At 43.5% G+C, this 23,658-nt stretch overlaps 1 protein-coding gene across 2 annotated transcripts in view; it reads left to right on the forward strand.

Moving 5' to 3' along the window:
* The first annotated feature begins 2,148 nt into the window (after nucleotides 1-2,148).
* ZNF827 (zinc finger protein 827) overlaps nucleotides 2,149-23,658 on the forward strand; it is a 96,999-nt gene continuing 75,489 nt past the window's right edge. Inside the window, exons 1-2 of one of the 2 annotated variants that reach the window (XM_083861018.1) lie at nucleotides 2,149-3,352; nucleotides 3,588-3,656. In XM_083861018.1, coding sequence (XP_083717144.1) covers nucleotides 3,614-3,656 — 43 coding nt within the window. In that variant the 5' untranslated portion in view covers nucleotides 2,149-3,352; nucleotides 3,588-3,613. Of the gene's footprint in view, nucleotides 3,353-3,389; nucleotides 3,657-23,658 lie in introns of those variants that run through there. The other variant, XR_014590060.1, reaches the window with a different exon arrangement.

Below are 23,658 nucleotides of genomic sequence, written 5' to 3' on the forward strand. Positions count from 1 at the left end.
AAAGACAGTTTGGATGCTAGATACACTGCAATGGTTTCAAGAATGTTACATCTTTTATTACTGTTTAAAACCTTATTTACTCAATTTGTTTCATTTTTCTTATGTGTAAGCGAAGAAAATATTTACTTTGTTCAAAAGCGGTTTCTGGAGCTGAACTTAATTCATATGTGTAACTAGGTTTGGTGTTTGAAAGGTGCCATACAATCATTACTTATTAATAGCAGGACCTGCAGAAGCAATGCATTATTTATATTATGTTATCTGTGGAAGACTTGCAAGTATTTTCTTGTGTTTGGACTAAAAATGTTCAAAAGTGTGGTCAGCTGACTTAAGTTTTTCTTTTTGTGCTATACCACCAAACACATTATGAGAGATTATTTCTAAAATGGCATTATGCCCTTAGTCACCTTCCTTAAATCAGTGTGTAAAATAGTGGGTATTGAGGACTGATGTACCTGTGGTTTCAGTGGAAAGGCTCGGTACTATGTGTTGACTAGAACAAGATCTGGAGTAATGCACTTAGCCAGGATAGAGATGAGAAACTAAGTTGTTCCCAAAGAGAGCGTTTCCAGGTGTGGGGCTAGAAACTCTTCAAAGCTAGAGTATATAAAGTTTCTCTCTGATAATTCATTCGAGCATTGGGATTTCTTTCACTGCAGAGCACGCTTAAGGCTTGGCCCACTAAACTCCTAGGAAAACTGTGCAAGATGTCTATGGAAGCCAAGGTCACCCTCAGAGAGATTTAATGCTGCTCTGCTGTGTGCCAGTCCCCATGGCCCTTTCAGAGAGCTGTGCTCCCGTGGTGCCTTTTTGCTGCAGCCACCTCAACTCCCCTAAAGGGGGTTTCAAATGATGGAGGGGAAAAAAACCTGCACAGCACATTGTAAATTAATGCTGACAATGTCAACATTAATTTATGCCAGAAATGCATGAGGAATAGAGGGTGGAAAGAGTGATAGTGAAGAACACAGTATTTCCTGTGTCCTGTTCTCCTAGAGCACCTGGGGAAGGGCTGCCACAGTGGTGGTGGATCATAGCACAGAGCCAGCCCTCTTTCCCTCTCTGAAATGGCTACTTTGTGGCCTCCTGCACAGACAGGATCGCTGAGTCCCCGCTCACAAAGCTGGTTTAGTTCAACACAGTTGCCATTAGAATGTATAAAAAAAAAAGAAGTAAGCGGGTCTAGCACTTCAACTCCTAGAGTGAACAAAGTTCTGCTGCTAGTCCCAAGCATGTCGAAGTTGAGGTTTGTGAGCAGCAGTGAAGAATGCCTCATATTTTTGGTTATCACTACTAATGTGGTGGAAATCTCCAAAAATGAGTATAAACTGGAGAACTGAGGGAAAAGACAGGACCTGTCTATTCTGAGGGAATTCTGTCTCTGGTACTCTTGGTCATGAGTAAGTGTAAGGCATCTGTTTGGGCTTATCCCTACCCCCAGAAATCTCCAGTACCAACAGGTACACACTTTGGCTTTACCTCTGGATTAAAAATAAATCTCTCCATGAAAATGAAGTATTTTAGCTGTATTGTGAAATGATAAACCTGCTGAAGCCAGGAGGAATTTGTTTTGCCTTGGTAGATGTGTACCCTGTATGTGTGGCTTTGAAACTCAGAATTGCATAGGCATGGTAGTGAACCTGAGATTATCATATATATAATCTTTGAAATACTATTTAGATTTTATTTTCCTTCTGAAAGTCTTATTGTGGCTGTAAAATGGGTATAAGGTTAGGTGAAGCCATTCTAAATTGAGGTGATTAAGAGTTTAAATTTACTGTTTAAAAATATTTAGGTTGCAGATTTAGTGTTTTGTGTTTTCCTAGGCAGCTGGTTTTTTTAAAACTTGAAGTTAGGATGAAAAATACTGTGATAAAATGATGAGTCAGGTTGTCAAAAGCCAAAAAATTCTAACAGGTATACATGCTAGAATAATGCGTATTTTTATTTTTGCAACATCTGACTCACGATTTTGATTATGTATTCTGCTAAGTTCAAAGTTTTCTTACACAAAGAGGGAGCTATATGAAACAACCATGCTTCAAATAATTTTACTTCAATTGTAGTAACAGGTTTTGGAGTTTAAATCATTAACAACCTCTGTGTGAACTTTTATCCAAATGACTGCAAGTCACAAAGAGAGCACTTCTTTCACGGAGTATCTTTTGTGCTTTAGTGAGACCCAATCCCTCTTCTATTTTTTTCCCCCACCTTCATGTCTGTCTTTGAAGAAAGATGTGTGATTTGTGAAGTAATGAGAGTATATATCAGTTAATGAAAGCTGCTATCCTGGCTTCATAATGCACACTGGAATTGCTTCAGGATAAAGCTTCATATACCTGCATTACAGCAGGGAAAAAAAAAAAAAAAAAAGTAAATTTCAGAAGTCCAGATTGCTGTGTGCACTATAGAAGTATCATGTAGCAGTTAAATCAACCATTAGGGGTGACCTAATCTTGATTTCCTCCCCCCTACACACACATACACACTCTCAAGGAGTTGTGATTTTCATGCTGCTTGTAATCTTTCCACTTTTTAAAACCTGCACTAGAAATTGTCAGAATACCAACTTGCCCACCTTTCTTTCTGGCTTATTTTGGGTGCTTGTTTTGGCCTGGAGGGAGCTGTGTATAAAGCAGCTTCTCCCTCCCACACCGAAGTTCAGCTGCATAAAGCCCTTCGGCCCCTGTGCTTTGTAAAGGGATAGCTGAGCACATCCGAGAAAATCTATGGGGTTAGCTGTGCATCACCACGATTTTGCTTTTCTAACACAGGAAGACAAAACGCCTTAATTAAAAAAAAAAAAAAAAAAAAAGTTATTATTTTCATTCCCACCACAAACGAGGGGATTACAGTGCGAATGGTCGAGACCCACAAATTCACACACACACACACCTTCTCTTTATTTTTAATTTTTTAAATTTTTTTAAAAAATTTTTTAATTTTTTTTTTTTTTTAAGAGCGGCTTAGCAGCGGGTGCAGGAGCGGGGCAGCGCATCCTCCGCCGCCGCGCAGCGCCGCGCCCGGAGCCCGCGGGGAGCGGGGGCACCGTCCCCTGTGCTCCAGCGGGGCGCGCGTGTGTCTGTGCGTGTGTCTGTGCGTGTGCCCGCCCGCCGGGGCTGTGCGGGGGTGTGTGCGGTGTCCCTGCCCGCCCGTGGGCGCGCCGGGAGCGCCGCCGCCGCCGCTGCCCTTTGATCCCGGCGTTAGTGTTAGTTAGGGGCCGGGAGGAGCGCGGGGCGCAGCCCTCGGCACCGCCGAGCCAGCCTCACCCCGGCACGGCGCCCGGCGCCCGCCCGCCCGCCGGGAACACATCCCCGGCCGCTGAGGGATACTGCGACCGGGGACAAGCCAGGTGCACGACCGGGTTGCGGGGGGGTGGGGGGGTGGGGGGCGGGGGGGAGAGGAAAAGAAAGCGAGAGGGGGAGAGGGAGCCCTTCGCGGTGGCTCCGAAAAAGCCGGCTTCAAGCCCCCTTTCCCCCGGCGAAGAGGGAAAACCCGCCCCGGTTAGCAGCTCCCCCGGGGGCCCCGGCTTTGTGCCTGTCCGTGTCCCCCCCTCCCGGTCTTATTTGATCTCCCGTTAAACCAAGGAGGAGAATGTGAAAAAAGGGGGAAAATGCCCAGGAGGAAGCAGGAGCAGCCCAAGCGCCTCTCTTCACGTAAGTGCCCCCTCTTTTTGCCATTTTCTCCTTCCTCCTCTCCCCGTCTCCTTCCCCTCTGCAGCCGCCTCCGTCGTTTCGTGTATTAGTTTAGGGTTACAGAGGTGAAACTGACAAAGACACAGCCTGGGTTATTCCTCTTTTAGGTCTGAGCTAAGGCAGCCATGTTGGTGATGAACAGCCTTGTGCCCTTTTAATTTTTCCTCTCTCTCCTTTCCCCCCTTCTTTCTTCGCGTCTCTCGCCCTTTCCTCCCTCTCCCTCCCCTCGCCCGTGATTGTGCATTTGTGCTGAGGGGGGGGTGGGGGGGCGGAGGGGGGGGCGGTGTGGGTTTCTCTTTGGGGCCGGAGGGAGGGGGGGTCTGTTTTATTGGGGTGGGGAGGGGGGCTAAGCACGGGAGGGGAGGGCGGCGAGAGGGGAAGCGGCTGCTGGCGTCTTGTGCGGAACCAGCCGAGAGGTCTGTCCCCGGCTAAAGGTTGCGGCGGGGCTGGGCGGCCCGGGAGCGGGGGGTAGGCGGGCAGCGGCAGCGGAGGGGGCCGGCGGGGCACCCCACACCGACCCCAGGGCCACCCCCGAGGGGGCCGTGGCCGCCGGCGGCGGCGTGGGAGGGGGCGGCGGGGAGGCAGACCGTGGCAGGCGAGGTCCCTGCAGAGCAGGGAGAGGAGGCGGCGGCGGGCTCCGGGCTCCTCCTGGCCGCAGTGAAATGAAGGGTCAGGCGAGCCAGGCGAGACTCAGGCTTCGGCGGCGCTGCCCCAGACGAGAGCAGCAGAGCACAGGGCTAAAGTGCATCCGATCTCCGCCCGCGGGCACCCACTGCGCTCACACGCACACACACACACACACACACACACACATCCCCTGACACGGCTCACCCTGCCCTGTTCCTGAGCGCTCCCTCCCCCCTCCCCGCCTGTTTTCTCCCCTCTTTGCAAAACAGTTAACTTTTCTCCCGCTCCCTCTCCCCCTCTCTCCTTGTATTCAACGCTCGGCAGCTATTGAGAGGGAGGCGGAGAGGAGGGGAAGGGACCTAAAAATACCCTGCCCCTGCATGGCCCCAGGGCTGGTTTAAGGAGAGCGTGGGGCGGATGGAGGGGTCATTTGTCTGTCCCCGACACATCTGCTCGGAGCGTGCCCGCCGCCCCTGCGCGCCGAGCTCGGGGCAGGATGAGGGCTGAGCCGCCGGTGCCGGAGCCGGGCTCGGTCACCGGGAGTTCACCGGGGCGGCTCCTGCCCCTGCCCGCGGGGCGCCGCTGCGGGCGGAGCGCGGCCCGGCCCCCGCTTCGCTCTGCGGGCGGAGGGGCTGGGGCAGCGCTCCCCGCGTCCTTCCCGCACCGGCACACGGGCCGGGATGGGGGATGTGGGCGCTGGGGGCGGGGGGAAAGCACTTGCAGCCCGCCGAGATTTGTCTCCCCTTTTCCTTTCTTGCCAACTCGAGGCAAGGGCTTGAGTTGTGGTGGGCTTTGCCTCGGGGGGCGTTGATGTTTGAGGTCGGTTTAGAGGGTTTCCCTCCGCCCTTCCCTTCCTCTTGCCGTTTGCCCCCGCAGAGCCCTTTGGCGGTCCGCCCGCCGGAGGAGAGGAGCCGGCAGCCCCGGTTCCTCCCGCAGAGCGTGGCCGGGCTCGGCTCGGGGGGGCGGCGGGAGCGCGGCGCCCGCCTCTGCAGCGCCCCGGGCCCGGCGCGGCGGGCGGGGGCAGGGGCCGGGCAGGGGCCAAGCCGGGGCGCGCAGGGCCGTGCGCGGCCGCCCAGGGGCGTTCCGGGGGGCGGCCGGGGGGGCCCGGCCCGGCAGAAGCCCCGCGGGGCTCCCGGGGCGGGCGGAGGCGGCGGGGCCGCGCCGGGCTGGCGGCTGACCTTGCCCTCGCCCCCGCCCCGGCGCGCTGCCCTCCGCCCGCCCCTGGGGCTGACATCAAACCTGGGCTCCATCTTAGCTCGGCCGGGCGCTGCCGAGCGCGGTGGCGGGGGCTCGGCTCGGCTCGGCTCGGCGCGGCTCCGCCGGGCCCGGCCCTGCGCTGCCCCCGCCTCCGGGTTGCGGCTGAGGCCGCCCGCGGCCCCGACCTTCTGACCGCCGCGCCGGGGGAAGTCACGGCCCCTTCTGGGCCGAGGAACAATCGCCTTCATTGTTCAGATAGAGTTCGGCGTGTGTTATTATTTTGATTTTTTTTCCCTTTTTTTTTTTAATTTTTTTTTTTATTTTTTTTTTAATTTTTTTTAAATACACGGCCTAATTTGCACTTCTCTCGGATTAATTTTTTTAGTTCAGTTCATGGGAGGAGGTTTTTTCCTCCTGGTGTGTGAAAGGTCATCATATGTCCCACACGAATGCTACCTTTCTGTGGGATTTATTTATTTTAATTTCTTTTGCAACTAGATTGACTGGATCAAAAGCTATTATCTGACAATAGTAATAATACTTTGGATAACTCAGAATAATAGTGTTCTAGATTGAGAAAATACCTTGAAATTCAGTGTGCAGATGATGTAAATAGTGATTTGGTTAGGGTGGGTTTTTTGATTGGTTGGGGTTTTTTTTAAGCAACATGTTGCTTTAATGGGTACTCAGTGGAAAAAACGTTTTTATTCTCTGATTCTCGCTGGTCTTAGCAATACACTTCTTAGCGGGACATAGGGTGTATTTCATTTTGAGGCATTAATGGTGACAGAAGAATGTGAAGTGCCCCACGTGTATCCCAAAAGAAGCTCTCAGTTGCAATGCCCAACCTTGACTCTGCCCCACTGAGGCATCATGCAGTGATTGACTCCCAAGTCAGGTTACAGGTTGTTGCTGGTGCATGGATGCTCTCCAGGACACCTAAGTGATGTAGCATCCTATCGGACCTCCCTGGGATACTTTGGATTCTGTTGCAATTGTTTGCAAATAAATAGTCACATGTCGATACACAGACTAATTTGTGAGTGTTACAGTGTAACTGAGCAAATGTAACTTAGCGTGGGGGGAGCCCTTGTCCGCTCTGGTACAGCTTGGGTAGGAAGCTGGGTTCTCAGGGTTTCTAGGCCTTAATTAATTCCTCATAAATTGTTAGGTACCCTGCAGGGCATCTGAGGATTGTTGTCACTGCTGACTAGCACCCTGATTTTATACTTCTGCCCACCGACTCCACTGGACTCACCTACATTTGCTGGTAGTTTCCCTTGAGAAGACCGCACTGCCAAAAAACATGCAATGGTGAAGTTTTCTGTACAAGACTTTGCTGGAGATGTCCCAGGCTGCTGCAAGAGTTTAATTCAGTTCCAAGGGAGCAGTGTTTGAAGGAAGAGAAGGATTGATATTATTAGATGAAAAAATAGTGTGTTTGGGTGGCATCTGCTTAAAATGACAGAGTTAAGGTTGAACTTTCAGTCACTGGAGTTGTTTACAACATAATTTACTTTGGAAGGGTCCTTTGCAGGTCATGTGGCCTAGCCTCCTGCTCAGAGCAGGATGAACCTCAGGGTTCAGTCAGATGGATGGGCCCTCTGAGACTTCAGCACATACATGTATTGTAAAGTGGAGGTTTTGTGTCCAAAGAAGTCAGGTTCGGGGAACTGTTTAGTGATAGATGCCAGCAGAATGTCTTCAATCACATTCTCTGAAACACAAAAGGAAGTGCATCCTTCTTAATTTAGGGTATAAATGAATGAGGAAAGGATTTTAGAAGTTCCTGGATAGACAGAGGCTCATTCATACCCAAATGAAATACTGTAGCAGTGTGGACTTGGTTTACAATGGCTATAAGTCTATAACTTAAATTTTTCTCCTGTACATTTGTGTATATATTACATTTGGATATGGCTAACTTGGACAAGTCAATTCATTTCCACTGGAATGTTTTAAGGAATTTTGCTTTTTTCTGTGTGTATGTGTTAGGAGGTTTGTTTTTTTTCCCTTTCAGCTACTCTAGCAGTTAGATGTTTGTTTCCCATTTACTCAGCATAAGAATCTTTAAAATATATATGTGTAAACACAACCCTGTCTTTCTTCTTGTTGCCTTGCTTTCCAGTCTACCTCGGGCTGTTGTTTTCTTTACTGAGGATTCCTGAAAGTCTGCTACCTCTGAATTGCTCGATGTGACTCGGAAGAGCTCAGCCTGAAAAGTAAAAGTTTTGGGAAGTCTTCAGGCACTCGAGCAAATGTTTAAGATCTAGAGCACTACATCGCCTTAAGTGCAGCAATCGATACTCCTTGGGGTTTGGTTCTGTCTCGGAGGTTTGTCAGCAGTGCAATTTGCGAATGAATGCCACAATTCCATTTATTCAAAGCTTGCATTTATTACAGACTCTCAGGCAGAATTAAATGCTACATTGAGAAGTTTGAACTGCTGCTAGTTCCTGAGGAATGTTTTCAATGCAGGACAAACTGCAGTGGCGGTTTCTGTTGCGTTTGTTTTGTTAAAGGAGGAGATGCAGAATTGATACAATATTAGTTTCCATATCAAAAGCTGGATATCTGACTATGAGTGGATGTAACTTTTCTTCCTTTCACAGTCAGGTACAGTGTTGGATGTTCCAGATACTGTGTTTAAGTCTTCAGCTGTCACTGTTTCTTGACAGTAAAAAAACACTTGAACTCTGTGAAGGTTTTTATTATATTGTGTCTTTATTGCTCGATTATATCATCAGAAGAAAAAAATGCTGTCAAACAAGTAAATTAACAGTGATTTAGAGCTTCCTTCATTTCTATTTCTGCAGCTTGCTTCATCTGATCCTTTCTGATAGCAAGAGAGGATGCATTGGGTTTTTCAAAAGACTTCCCAATGTCAGGTGTGCTTTTGCTGCTATTTGGTATTTAAGAGTTGCCTCCAAGACAAAACATTTTTGCCAGGAACAGGAATCTTTCTCTTTGAGATGAGTTTATTACTTTAGTAGCACACATTGCATGTATAAGGAGAAGCTTTTATTTATTCTTCTAGCATGTTTTATTTATTCTTCTAACATGTTTACTATTTTTGACCTCTTACCACTGCAGGGATCTTGATATAGCACATAGTCCACAAGAGGATCCACACAGGGAAAATTATTATTCTTGGTATGATGAGGTTAATAACTTCAATGCTCTCATTACGGTTGTCCTGGTGGTGCTGTAATGGACTTCTCAATTAAGCAGCCTTTTGGTGGATTGAGTAACAGCCCCGTCATTCCATCTGAAAACACTTCTTTCATTTTGTCCCACTTGTGCTAGTGGGGTCTTCACAGACTTCAAAAATACCTTCTGCCTTTATGGGGACACTTTCTGACATGTAAAGTCTGGCTCTTTAAATTTGTATGCTTTTGGGGTTTTTGTTTGTTTGTTTGTTGTTTTTTGTTTTTTTTCCTTTTCTTTCTTTTTTTTTGGTTATGCAAACTAAGTCACTTTTACAGGATCATTCAGTGATAAATGTCTCAAGCACATCAATGGTAGGCTATGTCTTAGCGTTGTCTGATGGTACAAAATATGGATAAATCACACTGGAGTATAGATTGTGCTACCAAAGAGTCAGTGTTGTGTTCGTTTAGCTAATTAAGTCTTTAGGATATTATGAGTGAGATTTTAGAGAGGGTAGGGGTGCCAAAGGTTTAGAACAAAACTGCAAAATTTATAGTTGACCAAACAGGACAACCGGCAGGGAGAGCAGTGGAATGGGAAATGTAAGAGCATGCAGACAGAATGCTTCTTTACTTTTAAAATGGATGAAAAATGAGCATGACTTAATCTTTGTAGCAGAGTGATTGTTGTCTTTTTCATATGTAAGAAGGCAGGAGTAGGAGGAAGTAAGTTTAAAAAAAAAAAAGAAGGAAGAAGAGGAGCCAGGAGGAGCTGGCTGTTCAAAGTGAAGTATTAGTAATTTCCTATAATTTAATCAGACCAGATCCCAGAGCAAGATAATGAGAGCATGACCTACAAAAGAGGACTTTTTGGAAGTTAAAAGGGTTTCTAACATGAAGCTTCACAAGGCATGTGATTTGTCATGAAGCACTGTATAGAGGACTTCTTTCCCCTTTCACATTGCAAAGAAATCATAATATAGACATGAGTTTAGATTGTTAGAGAGAGCTGATATGGATTGTGTCTGGACTCTTTTTACTATTGCAGTGTTTTCAAGCATGACTGGAGTCCTTTAAAAGTATATCTTCTAAATAACATTTTGGGGTTTTTTCCTAGTTTTTTGTTGCCTACTTTGCTATTCATGGTACACAATTTATATCATTTGGGTTTATGCATACAAATCCCTCCAGGATGTTTGGCGGCTAAAGTACCATGTGCCTTTAAGAAATAATAATATGCAAAATACCTGGACTGCACAGTAGCCAGCAGTATGTAACAGAATCCAGTTTTCATGGGGATGGGGGAGTTTTCTTCCTCTCTCTTTTTGCCCCCCCAAAGTAAATTTTTTTTTTGTTCTACCTTAAGTGTTTTCTGTGAGCAATACATGCTATGTATTGATATGAGCATGAAGAATAATAAATTATATTGTGCTAAAGGAAAAAAATAAACCTTCAAAAAGGTGGATAGTATCCCTTTCTCCAGGGATTTTCTTTTTAAAATGTAGTTAAATAATAAGACTCAGACCCATACTTCATGCTATAGAGTACAGACAGCATCAATGCTGCACTTACATACTGTGTTCTGGCTACTGCAGTGAAGGATTCAGCAATTTGTATCCATAAGCTCACTTGAAAGCTTGTCTTTCAGGTTTTCTTTTTTTTTTTTCCAGACTTAGTCACCTTTGTAGTAATGTTATGCTCCCAAAGACAATTTCTCTTTTCCTTGCTTAGTATCCTTCTTGGTCTAGACACCAAATATTTTGAATGTCCTGTCTAAACCAGACAGCTTTGGAGCTAGCTCTAGTCCTTGAAATTTCTCCTGTCTTTCAAGGAATTTCCTTGTTTGTGGTGTAATTATACTGAGTATTAGAGTTCCAAGTTAAGCCTAACACTAAGATAAGGCTGTTCCATTTTGCAAGTTAAGAGTTCTCCCAGAGTCTGAGTTCGGGTAATTTGAAATGACACAAAAGTCATGTTTGGGGTTTTTTTCTGAGAAACATTCAATAAAGAGAGAAAAACTGGGCTGCATAAATAGCCCTTTCTCTCATTCTTTTCGGTAGTTAGACAACAGGATTGAGAGCAGAGGGGAAAGAGTGAGTAGTGCTGGTAGCACAGCAGACCAGGAGAGAGAAGGTTGCATGCAAGACTGAGTTTAGAATAAATCCCGTTAAAAATTAAAGGATTACCAAGTGGTGGTGGTCTTGTAATTACTGGTATAATCAGCAGTTCCAGCAGATGAAATTAGGTTCCAAACATCTGCACTGTTTTGTTTCTTTTGTTTGGGATGCTCTCACTAGGGTAGAAATAACATTTTTGAAGCAATTCAAAGCCAAGCTACTGTCATCATCCCTTTGAATTCTGCATGGCCCTACTCTAAGGGTTCCCTTCCTCAAGAAGGGTTTGTAGCTCTACTGGCCCTCATCTGGGGTTTGCAGCTTGGATGAGGTTTTCCCCTGTTGCAAGGCTTTCTATGCAGGCGCAAAGAATTCTTTCCTGCATGGTCTCAAGTTTTATCTGAAAGTTTCTGAGAGGGAAAAGATTTAGCACCAGCTTGCTTTAAAATTACAACTTCTTATTTTGAACAAATGTTTTGGACATGTCCTGAACTTGGCGCCTGTTAGATTTTGTATCAGGGCAAGTAATTTTTAGAAAAACACATTAAAAGAACTGCTGGTTTTACTAGGTGTGTATTTAGCTTAATGAATAATCTTCATGTGTGACTTTAATGAACACAAATTCTTTGCAGGCTTCTAAACTTCACTTTGATTTGTGTAGTAGGACAAATAATTACTCATCTCAAAAATTAAAATATGAACAGATCTTCCTCAACTAGATGATCATTATCCAGAGTGCAAAGTAAGGAACAGAGAGAGTGGCAGACAAGTGTATTTAGACAGCAGCTGGTGGTGTAGTTGTGTTTGCGTGCTTTCCTGAAGCACAGCCAGAGTCTCTCCCTTTATAAGCCACTGTGCCAAATCTAGATCTGGCAACTAATGACTGAGGACCTATTTCTTTATATGTTTGGATCAGAACTTCCTCTTACCTACCTCTGTTTTTGTGACTTCGAGCCCACGAGGAGCCCTTCTCAGGCACCAAAGCATAACAGCCTAGAGCTTCTCCAATTTCTGCTGCCCCCAGGCTCTCACCTTGCTCCTCGTTCTGGAAAGGAAAGGCTGACATAATCCTTTTGTCAATTCTGCGTTGCCAAAGGGAGTTCTTTGCACAGTGAATAACTCAGAAGGGAGCTCTTCTGCCCACCTTGAGGTACTTGAATATTGCCCGTAAGACCTAAATAGGCTTCATCATAATTGTTTATATTGTCTTCCTGCACAGTGCTGTGCCATGCTGAGATAACAAAGCAAGCTCTAAATAGGCTGCCTTGTGTACAGGAGGCTGTTATCACAGCAGTGTGCCCAGGTTAATTCAGCTCTACTACTTGTGGGTATACTCCAGCTGGCTCAGATATCGCCACATAGCACTGCTATTATTTAGCATGGACACGCTCCCAGGAGAATCAGGGTTGTTGTCTTTGAAGGCTTTTACTGGCCAGTGTAAAAGTTGTTGGTGAAGCCCACAGAGTTCGCAGCCAAGAAATGTGCTTTGGAAAAATAAAATCAAATTCCACTACCACTGTCACACCTGTTTGGTTGTTCAGCAGAAAAAGCCAGGAAGGGATTGGACATGGGGGTGAAACTTCCTCTTCAATTCTAGTTGTTGCTCTTTATCAAAATTTTAGGTGGATTTTTAGGCAGTGTCAAAGCAGGTTGCTGTCATTTCTGCTGTGTCTGTGCCCTAAGTAGCCATAGCAGCAGTTTCTTATGCTGGGAGCTTGCCATAGAATCCTAAGTTCCTTCAAAATAAGATAAGGTTTGAGGGATGTCCACTTCTAATTGAGTGCTTGCACATTAATTATGTGTCCTCTGAATGAAGGTTGAAAGCTGAGGTATAGTGCATAGGACCATGTGTCTGGGAGTGAGCAGTGCCTATTCCACGTGGTCTGCTGCTGTGTGCTCTCCTACCACTATGAGTAGCTTCCTAATCCTCACTTATTTGGCTTTGCTTGTTAACCCAAGCAATCCTCTCAGGGACAGAGAAAGCAGCTGTCTTTGGTAGCAAACACAGCACGACAAAACAAACACTTCTTGAAACTTCTCTTAGATACGTTACCATAATATCATCCTTGTGGGAGGAATTAGAAACTCAAGGAATATGATTTGCCATGTTTTAATCTGACTTTGGGAGAGAGGAAAATATTAAATTATAGGCAACTAGATTCCTGTGACATGTACAGGAGGGAATAATTTCAGTATCTGAAATCTAAAGTTTTTGTTTCTGAACCTGTTGGAAGGCTAATGAGAACAAAACACCTCAGGTGAGTAATGGGGCAGGGTAAAATGGGAAATGAGAAGCCCATTATTTACCAGAAATTGAGCAGGAGAACTTGCTTATAGCAAAAATAAACAGCAACTAGTTAAAATGAAAAGGGATTTTTTGTTAAAGCAGGTACTCTGGTAGCTGTCACCTGCTGTGGTTGAATATTGCCATCTGCACAGTTTGTGAGCTCCTCCCTTTGCTTTGTGACCCCTTGATAGGGGTTGTGAGCACAGTAGGAGTAATTACAGGCACTGTAGCACCTTGATCTGAGGCTTCCCATGTTCTGTTTATTGCCACCTGCATATTAAGATGACAGGGATTTCTAGCTGACTTTGTTGTTTCTTTTACTTTATTGATCCCTTGAACATCTTTAATGAATGTGTTCTAAAGCAACAATTTCATGTTTTTTAAAAGTCCTTTTCTAAGAGTCAATGTTTTGAGGGTTTAATGTGGGTTTTTCTCTTTCTGTATATTAGTAAAAGGGAAAGAAAGCTCACAATATTTGTTGTTGCTGCCTTTCTGACTTCACTATTTAGAATAATTAAAGATGACTTCAGTCATCTTAACATTATTTTTAAAATTGAACTTAATGTTTATTATCAGGAATAGGCCATCTTTGCAGCCTTCCTCTGATTTCTCTTGTAGTGCTAGGGTGATGCAAATGTTACGGAAGTTGCCTTGGTCCCCAGATGGGGATTCTTATTGCATGAGGATGCTTCTAGGAGGGGAATAATCCTATTATTTCATACATCTTCATATCACTGCAGCTTGGAATAGGCTGTGAATCAGAGATGGGAAGGGTTAGAGATGAAACTACAGCTGGAATGCATTCTGATCTACTTGCTGCTAGTTAAGAGTCATTTCCAGCTGCTGCTACTAAGCTGATCTCCGGGTTGAGGTTAGAAAACACAAGGGACAATCAGAGCTTGTGCTGTGTTCCTCGTTTGCCAAATACCCACATATCTCACAGGGGAGAACCTGGCCCTGCACGTAAATCAGACAGAAGTGTTGGGATTATTGAATGTGAAGTGGTAAATATTCCTCTGAATTGAGTGGAATGAACTGCTTTTGCCAGGATGCCACAGGGATTGTTGGGAAATTGAGATGTCTTATTCATGTTCAGAGAAGGAAATAAAGACCTAACCAAAAAAGTCAAAGTAGGCATAGGTCAGGATGTACAACAGCACATCATCTCATCAAGGTAGGCAAACACAAGCAGTACTTTGATGGTTTTTCAAACTCCGGTATGTCCTTCCTATGAAGGGCAGCCAGCCAGATACCTGCAGCAATAAAGAGACAGATAGAGAGGATATGTTCTTCTGCCTTCCCCAGAAGCTACCTGGGTTAACCTTGTGCCTGGGAGATGAAAACCTCCCTTCAGCAAGCAAGATTTTTTTTCTCTTGCTGCTTTACTAGTTCTGTAAGCTGTAACTGTGTTCCTTAAACAGTTTTGGATCCAAGAGTTCTAGATTGCAATGACAGAGCTGTTGGGGCATATGATGGTTGTGGGGATGTTTGGAGGCTCAGCAAGATAGTATACAGACATTAGATCTCTCTTTTTGAGTGCTTGTTTTTTCCTTGTGGCTCACAACAGGAAGTTTTCTTTAGAGAATCTTCACACCTATTGGCAGAGCTTCACACATGGCTTTTTTCAGCTTTAATCCTTGTATAGTAATAATACACCAATGAAATCTATTTTTCTTATTTTTCTCTTTCTCCAAAAACACTTGTGTTATTACTGCTTTTATCACTGATAATTCTTCTCTTTTTCACCCTTTGCTAGTCAGTATTTATGATAAGCTTTCTATGCCAGCTGAAGAAGATTGGTCAGGAAAAGGTGGGAAAGTAGAGAAAGAAATAGCCATTTTTCATTTTGGCAATAGCAGTACTTTATCAGTGTCACACCCTGAGTGCTATTGGTGGTTTCAGAAGTTAATAGAAAGAGAAGTTATTTGGAGCTGGTTCAAGAGAAGATACTACATGCCTTTAAGCACTAGAGAGGAGAGGAAAAGTAAAGGTTGCCATTCGTATCATCCCTGACATTTTTGGCCTGGCTTAGGAAATTAGAGACAGTAGTTATGGAGAAGGCAGATCAGAAATACCATGTTCTTCTGTAGGACTTCTGATTACTCTTTCAGCTGGATGGCTCCTGAATTTCTATTTTCTGTGGTAGCAGTAAGACATAAGAAAGTGGTCTGAAAGATTACCTTGTGCATGAGAGACAAGGAAATTCTGTTTCTTCCATCTTTCTTGGTTATGTACAATACATAGGAGTACAAGCCAGGGAGTTAGCCTGCTGTCCTAGGCACATATGACCAAAAATAAAAAAAAAAAAATAGTTTCCAACTAAAAAGGGGCCTGTTTTCTAGTTAGGTCCTGTAGGAAAGACACACTTAGTAGTTTCTTGAGGAAGCTGAGGTAAGTCATTGAGATCATGCACCTATAGAGCAGTTGTCCCTCTTTGGAGCAGAGGTCAGTGGGGAAAAGTTGGAAAACATGCTCCTTTAAATGACTAGATGTGTTCTGGATGCTGCTGTGTGTTTTGGAGTGCTGCTGAAAACTTCTAACAGAGTTTTCCTCAAGTCTCAGAGCTGTGCTAGGCTTACATCAGTCAGTCCCTGTACAAACCCTGGTCACAGTTTGTCACCTCTCAGTTTCAAGATTTGAAGAGATACGGGAAACCAGTTCTATTGCACAGTTCATTGTGTTTGATAACTTCTGTGGGTAGAGGAAGAAGAATGATACATATAGTTGTTCTTTTGGTTTCAGTATCTGTGCATTAGCTATTTTTCATTCTCCTGTTCTGGGAATCTCTTGCTATTGCCAGTGAGAGAGGAGGTATGGAAAGGGAAATTTTACCTCAGATCAGGTGCATCTACCTTGCCATAGGTTTAATATTCCAGTTTTAGCCCGAATTAGCTCACTGGCAAGGACCATGGCCTGTAGATTTTTGAAGCTCTTGTGCCACCTGTGAGAATTGGACAGTTCTTTAGATACCCACCAGGGGCACTGAAGCAGCTCTGCCTTGAAGATGAAATCAGTAATTGCAGTGCTTCAGTAGTATTTGCTTGTCTTTACCTTCCTCTGTATGTTAAAGACTTCTCCCTATTTTATAGATATGGGGGGAGTGCATGGCTTGGGGAGAAAGGTGGTTTAGACCTCATAGGAGGAGTTGAGGAGACTGGGAACCTCCTGCTCTGTGTTTGTGCTCAGCCAGGCAAGGAGCAGTGATGGAGAGACAGCAGCTGCTCTTGCTGTGGGGTTCAGTTGGGCTGAGGTTGCTCTGAGGGTCCCACACAGAGCCAGAGTTGGAAGTTCCAATGTGGAACCAGCAGCCTCAAATAATGGCAGCAAGGGAGATTATTTTCTGGAGCTATCACTTTAGTATTTAGAAACCTTTTTTAAACAAGCCTGTTGTAATCTTGTTTATAGTAATTAAGGATTTGCTGGTAATTTAAATAGTTGGTTTTGGCAATGTGCGGGTCATCTTCTTATAGGTATTGCTAATGTCACGTTGAAAACATTTACACAAGACTAAAAGTCAAGGAAGCAGGTAATTGACTGATTTATCAACCTTAGCAGACAATTTTTCTGATACATCATGGTGGCTATGGTAAATTTACTCTGGATTGCTTAAGGGCACGATCCTATATGGTGTGTACAACACATGAGGGAGACTCCTTGGGATGAATGGGTGAAGGAGCAGGTAATCAGCCAGCTTGGTTTTGGTGCCTCAATTAGCCTTTTGGTCAATGGCTTGTCTCCTAGGAAAGTTGGGAATTGCTATGCATAGCACAGCTCAGAACATAGGTGATTTACAGCTTTTTTGTGGAAATTTTAGATTAATTTTAGTCTTTCAGGTTATGTGAGAACTTTTTTAACTCATGGCCGTTCCTAGGCCATAATGCTGAATTGAAGTTGTGATCAGGGTATTATTTATTTTCATTGCAAATTGCTTGTATGTAACAAAGTGATATGTTCGAACACTTTTCTTACTTCTTTTGCCAGCTGCACTGATGCTTGCAAGTTCTCCTCTGCTTCCTTTCCACCTGTAAGGGTGACTAAAATCATGCTGCTGTGGTGACCCTGTCAGTTTTAGACTGACAAGCCACACTAAAATGAGTCACTGCTATTGAGGGTTAATCAGCAGTGCAATAATCTGTAGCACAAATAGATCACTTTGTTCTTGGCTGCTGTAAGTTGTGAGGAATATTTGAGAATTCCTGTGCCTCCTTTTTTTTTTACTGTTGGGGTTGTGACTGCTGAGGTTTGCAGTGCATTTCAGGCAATGAAGGTGCATTTTGGCACAGCAAAGAGTTGAGACAGCTATCACTGCAGCCAGTTCTGGGGAGGTGGCAGGTCAGGGGCAGCCCTTAATTAAGATGAATTGTTGGCTGATGAAGGCACTCAGTAAGAGCAGGCAGTTTACAGATGTAGCTCAAGACCAGAGAACACAGGTATGCAAAATATAGCAGACCTCCAGTTCTATTTGTTACCAGATTAAATGAAGATTAGAAAGCAAAGCTTTCCTGTAGTTATTTTTGAGTTTGTGTTTGTTTGTTTGTTTATTTTCAGTGGGGGTTTTGTTTGGTTGGTTGGGTTTTTGGCACCTAGAGGATACTAAATGTGACCTAAAAAATTGTAGCAGTTGTAATTACTTCAGTTTTGGTATGGAGGCTTCTGTGACCGAGAACTGAACTACCAGAAAGCACGTAGCCATTTGGAAATGAGTAACTGAGCCTCTGCTTTGCAGCTAGGCTATGTTTAAGATAAGGTAGTTTTGTGTTTCTGCTTAGAATTTCCTAGTAGAGACACCAGTTCAGTGTTCCACAAGCACCTTCTAAAAGAAAAATTCATTAATGACCTGCCAAAAGATATAAAACCTTCATAGAGTTAGAAGTTATTGAAGGATGGCTTTAAAATATTATGGATTACTATATTGAATATTTGGCATTCATATGATTCTCCCACAATAATTTGATCTAGGATGGAAACTAAAATTCCTCCTTTAGGGACTTTTCTGGTTGTAGCCAGCTTTTGCAAATTCTTCGCTAGAATTGTTTGGGGTTTCATTTTCATTGAAGATCCATGTTATGAAGTTTTGGAATATTTTCCCTCCTTTATGAGGTAGGCTGACATGATAGATCTTGTCTCTATATGCTAAGGATAAGAAGTCTTAAGAATAATCTTTAGCTCTTCTTATTTTTGAGGTGTCAGCATCCCTATTATCATTTGGTAGTTGATATTTTCTCACTCCAGCAGCCTATTGAGTTAGATATCTATCTAGACCAAAATAAAGGAGCAATCAAAATAATTTTTGGCTAACTGGAAACGATTTTAAGGAGTTTTTAACCTTCTTTATAACTAACAGCAGGTAGATGTTTTAATTGCTCTGCTGAACTTTATATGTAGGTGGAGAATGTTCACTGATGTCAAGGATACACTGCCATTCCAGGTGCAGGGAATCTCTCTGGATAGACTTGCACAAGAACCATTTAAAGCACCACAGACTGTTAATACTGTTTCCCATTTCCAGCAAAGCTGTGGGAATAACAGTGGAATAACTCCTTCACATACAGTTTTTCCTCAACTTTATAATAATCTATCAGAGTCAAAAACTGATATCATAGCTGGTTTCAAAAGACACAGGGAAGCCTGAAATTCCTGATAAGGGACTTTAATCTGGCTCAGAAGTTGCTGCCTGAAAACTGTTTGGTTCTATAGAAAATGGTTGATCATCATCTCTGTTTACATCAGGAAGAGGTGCATTCATTTGATATGTTAAGGTACTGACTCTAGGTATTCAGTTGGCCATATTCCTGTAGTGTATAAGTCAGTCTGATCAGTATCTTGTGCTTTATGAAACGTGTGCCCAGCCTCAGCTACAGGTTATTATAAGATGCTTGTAAGGGCCTGTGGAAGAAACTTTCAGTAACTCTGGCTGTGGTATTTTGCTCAGCCTCCATAAAACTGTTGCAAGAACATTGGTAACATAAAATAGCTTTTGCAAGGAACATGATTCTCCATTGTTTTACTGACACTTCCTGTGTTTTATGAACCTGTCTTGGGGCTACTAGGCAGCCTTTGCAGCATAAGCTGACCTCAGAAATATTTGTTTCTTCTGAAAACCTCCATCATAAAAATCTACTGTCTTTGTATACTTTCTCTGTAGTTGTTCTGTATGTTGATCACAGAACCACAAAATGGGTGAGGTTGGAGGGGACCATGGTGGATCATCTGGTCCTGCTCAAGCAGAGTCATCCCAGAGCACACAGCACAGGTCAGTGTCCAGACAGGTCTGGAATATCTCCAGCAGGGGAGACTCCACACCTTCTCTGGTCAATCTTTTCTAATGTGTGGTCACTGCACAGTTAAGAAGTTCTTCCTCATGTTCAGGAGGGTACAGGACCACCATTTCTGTTGGTCTCGAGCTTTCATCACCTCACTGCACTGTAAGGTGATGCTTGTTCTTTTGTAGCTTAAAATACCAGTGGAAGCAACCCTCCTCAAACACTAATCCCACAGCTACTAACTATAAGCTCCTGTCTAGAACAGAAGCATAGCTAACCTTTCTTGGGAGCAAGATATCAAACATCCATCATTCTAGGAGTTCTCTTTTGAAGTTGCTTTTGGGGGAGAACGGACTTGTCTTTGTTAGGTCATATCTTGTTGTCTGTCAACCAGCCCTGAGAACCTTCAAGTAGTGACAGCTCTGTCCTCAGGAGAAACCACATTTCTGTCCCCTTCCATGGATGCTCGCTAGTAAAAGATGGATTTTTTTGGCAGCTAATGAAACCTGTTTGGCACATTTATTCTGGGACTTGTGGCTGAAAGTAGAAGGCCTCTGTTTCCCATCTACCACAACTTCCTTTCCTTTGAGGGACAGGAAATAAAGGCAGTTGTATGTTGTCTGCGAGAAGATTTTTCAGTAATCTGTCCTGATTCCCTTTTTCCTTGGCAGAGTCTATCGCACCCAGATTCTGCCTTTGAGATGAAACTGAGGTGTTGTACATGCATTTTGATAATCTGTGGCTGTCCAGCAGTTTGCAAACATGAGGATGTAATATTTGGGCACATTCAGTTGTTTGTGTGTATAGGCAAAGCATCTTGAAGAGTTCTAGTTACTGAAAAATAATTAACATTCTCTAATCTTTTTTGGCTCTGATGCCTTTTTCAAAAAAGCAGTACTAGAGAAATTGTTAGGTGAATGTTCTGAGGTTTTCTTGTATGTTGATTTTTTCAAAGTCACTTTAAGTTAGGGATAAAAGTAGGGAATGTATGCCCTGTCTTTAAAAGCTGTGCCTTCCTTTTCCCCTCTCCTCCTTCCCTCCAGTTAGGAAAATCATTATCCTGGAAGATGTGGAGATGAAATAGAGAGTCCTACCTAGGGTTTCTTTCCCTGTCTAATTGTGTGAGTATTTTCACATAACCTAAACACAGGGGAGAAGGACAGAACAGAAGAGCTGTGGCTTTTTGGCAGATCCTTCTTGCAGCTGTGTTGCTCTCTTTAGGTCAGCCTGCAGTAGAGAAATTTGGTTAAAGCACCAGCAACACTACTAAACCATTTTGTGAGGAGGTCAAGAGTTGAATAATCATCCCATTGATAAGGAGCGAGCCAGAAATTCCATTCAAAGAGGATGGTGACTTCCTGTGCTGCTTACCTATTATGGGTCACAGGAATCATGAAGGGAAAATGGGGGACCAAGGGCATTCCGGCACGTGACTATTTATGTAACTGTGACTTTTAAGTCTTATTTGCTGCTGTAGATATATTAAAAGGAGTCGAGGCAGGGCTTTGTGTTTTTATTAAAATCATGATTTTCTAGCAAGCATCCCTATGGGAAAATCAACACAGCTGCTGTTCTGGGTATACAGCCTCATCAGATGTAGCTGTAAATGCTTTTTAGAGGTGGAGACTGTGGGCAGTTGGCACATGGTGTGCCCAGCTTCTTGGAGGTAGTCTTACAACATACACATCTGCATAGTTTGGTGGGTACGTGAACCCATAAATGTTGTTCAGCCCAAAGATATTATATTCACTTTTTTTTTTAATTTGCAATGCTTAAAAAATCAGCCTGAATACCAAAAGGGTAGTTTGTAGGCAGGCAGCTAGACTGAGCAATTTATGTAGGATACCACAGAATAGACTTTCCAGATATGACTGTCATTTTTAGGTCTGTGCCTTCTGGTTTCTATAGTACCTGATTGTGAAATCAGCAAGGGCTTATGTGCAGCTGACACCCAGAGAAAATGTGAATTAGAAAGTGATGTGATATTAGCAAGTGATCTCTTGTAATTATTCTTTACCCTTGCTAAAGCGATGCACTTACACAGTTTGCATAGATACCTAAAGGTATCCACTGTATTTGGTCCTTAGCTCCTTCATTTTTTTTTCCTCCATATTGTCTGGTCTGCAGAGGTAAGATGGGGACAAAGGGAGCCTGTGCTGATATTGAATTAACAGCCACTATGTGATGAGAAAACTTGTCTTATTTGGATATGATGGTGATGACAAGTCATGATGGAACTCGGGTTACAGCAGGAGAGGGTATCCTGAACTGGACTGCCAGGACAGCAAATTGTGGCCTGATTCCTAGTCCTCATTTGAGGGTTCTAAGAAAACAATCAGGAAGGAATAGAACCCATGCTGGAGGCTGGATATAAGCATTTCAGTTCACTGTCTGTCTCACCTCTCCTTGTCCATGACCAGTTAAAAGCCTTTACACTTGTCCTTGCCTTTCTTGGTTGTCGACTGTTTCTTCATTCATTCCACTTTTCTTGCTGTTGCTGATAAAAGTCACCCAAGCCTAAGTCCTGGCTTGCTCAGGTATTGTCTCTGCCTTATTTCTGATGCATCTGCCTATTTACTTGGCCTTAAAGTGATTGCTCAACCGAGCCAGTCGGTGTTTCCTCAGAACTCCTCTTGGATGACTTCTTGCTTCATTTAAGTTTAATGTGTTCTTTTAAATTCTTTCAGTATCTTTGCAGAGCTCCTCAGTTCCCCAGTGTAAAGCTATCACTTAATCCCAGCTCTTTCAGTAGGCCTAGGTACAGTGTTCAGTGTGAAATAATCCAAAGGATGGTTTATGGTAGGTGCTAGAGATGAAATGATAAAGTTGTTGGGGCAGCAAATTTGAAAGATGATCTGGGTGTCAAGTGGACAACAAATGTAATTGCAACTTTATTTAGATTTACACAGGCTTGAATGATCATATCTGAAATCCATATAAAAATCAGAGTAATTGATATCAATATAATAAAGATAAGATTTGGCTCTCCTGTATCTTTAAATCTTGATTCTGTACGTTCCCAGTTTTTCCTTGAAATGTAAGTACTGAAAAAGGGCAATTTTGATTAATTTATCTCATCAGCAATTTTCCTGTGTGCATTTCTTTGAAATTATTTGACTTCTGCCTATTTTTGCATTTTCTTTAATTTTCATTCTATAATGCCATCATTACAATTCCGTATGTTTCATATCACTGTAGCATATGGATTTCTGTATTGAAGTTCTGTAATTTACTCATTACAGTGAATGATTAAAGTAGAATTTTGTCCTGCTTAGCGTGAAGAATCAGTCTCTGGGATGGGTTCCTTAGCTGTAGTGTCTTCTCAGATAACTTCTAGTGTTTCAAATAGTTTTCTTTCCATCATGTTTTCACTGCCCGTGTCTGTTGCTCAGTAACACAAGTTTAAGAATCTTCCCTTTCCTGGAGATCGAACTCACTACATTGATATTTCTCCCCTCCAAGTCCTACAAAGTGAAGCTGTGAATCATCTCACATTTACCACTGTCAGGAATGGCAAGTGTACATTGTACTGGGTACAGTTAAAGTTTCCAGCATTTGAACCGAGTGGCTCAGTGTATAAATCAACAAACGTGTTTGTCTATTTCAGTTTTCAGATATAAGTGGTTTGAGGAAGTTAATATTTACGTTTCTATTGGCACCGGATTCTAATCAGCACAGATTCTAATCAGCACTCTAAATAAAAGGGCAGATGGTCACAAAGTGAAATAACACACTTTGGGATCAATAAGATTTGTCTGTCAAACTGATCTCTTGAAGAGGAAAATGAACTTCTCTGTATTTGAAAACAAGCAGATGAGTTGGTGAGTGAGGGAAACTGGCACGTCTTCAAACAGTGCTTTCTGCACACATTTGTGGCTTTGCCAGGGATGGATACATGGGCTACATCAGTGGCAGTAGTCACCCAGCAGTACTTTGGTGCCTTTTGCCACTGCTGACAGGAGTGGAAAATATTTTTTTGAGGCTCCTGGGTGCTGTGCGATGTGATAGTCCTGAAACATGCAGGCTGTCTGTAATCTCCAACTAGCCTCTGCCTGTGGCAAAGGGCTTGGGAAGCAGTTCTTGTTTCAGAATCACTCTGGAAATCAGAAAGAAGCAGTTTGACAGGTCTTGACTCTTGAATCATGATGAGAAAAGCTCTATAACTATGTTTTGAGAGAAGGGAAAAACATGTCATGCAGATTTCTGCCACAGATGTGAAACACAGCTGAAATTTCTTGACAGACGTTTGGAGGTTGGCTCCTGTTTCAGACAAACCTGGTCTGGGTGACCCATGAACCCCTTGGGTTCTGAGGGAAGATTTTATAT

This window comes from Zosterops lateralis (assembly GCF_965231275.1).
Source record: "Zosterops lateralis genome assembly, chromosome: 5".
Lineage (NCBI taxonomy): Eukaryota > Metazoa > Chordata > Aves > Passeriformes > Zosteropidae > Zosterops > Zosterops lateralis.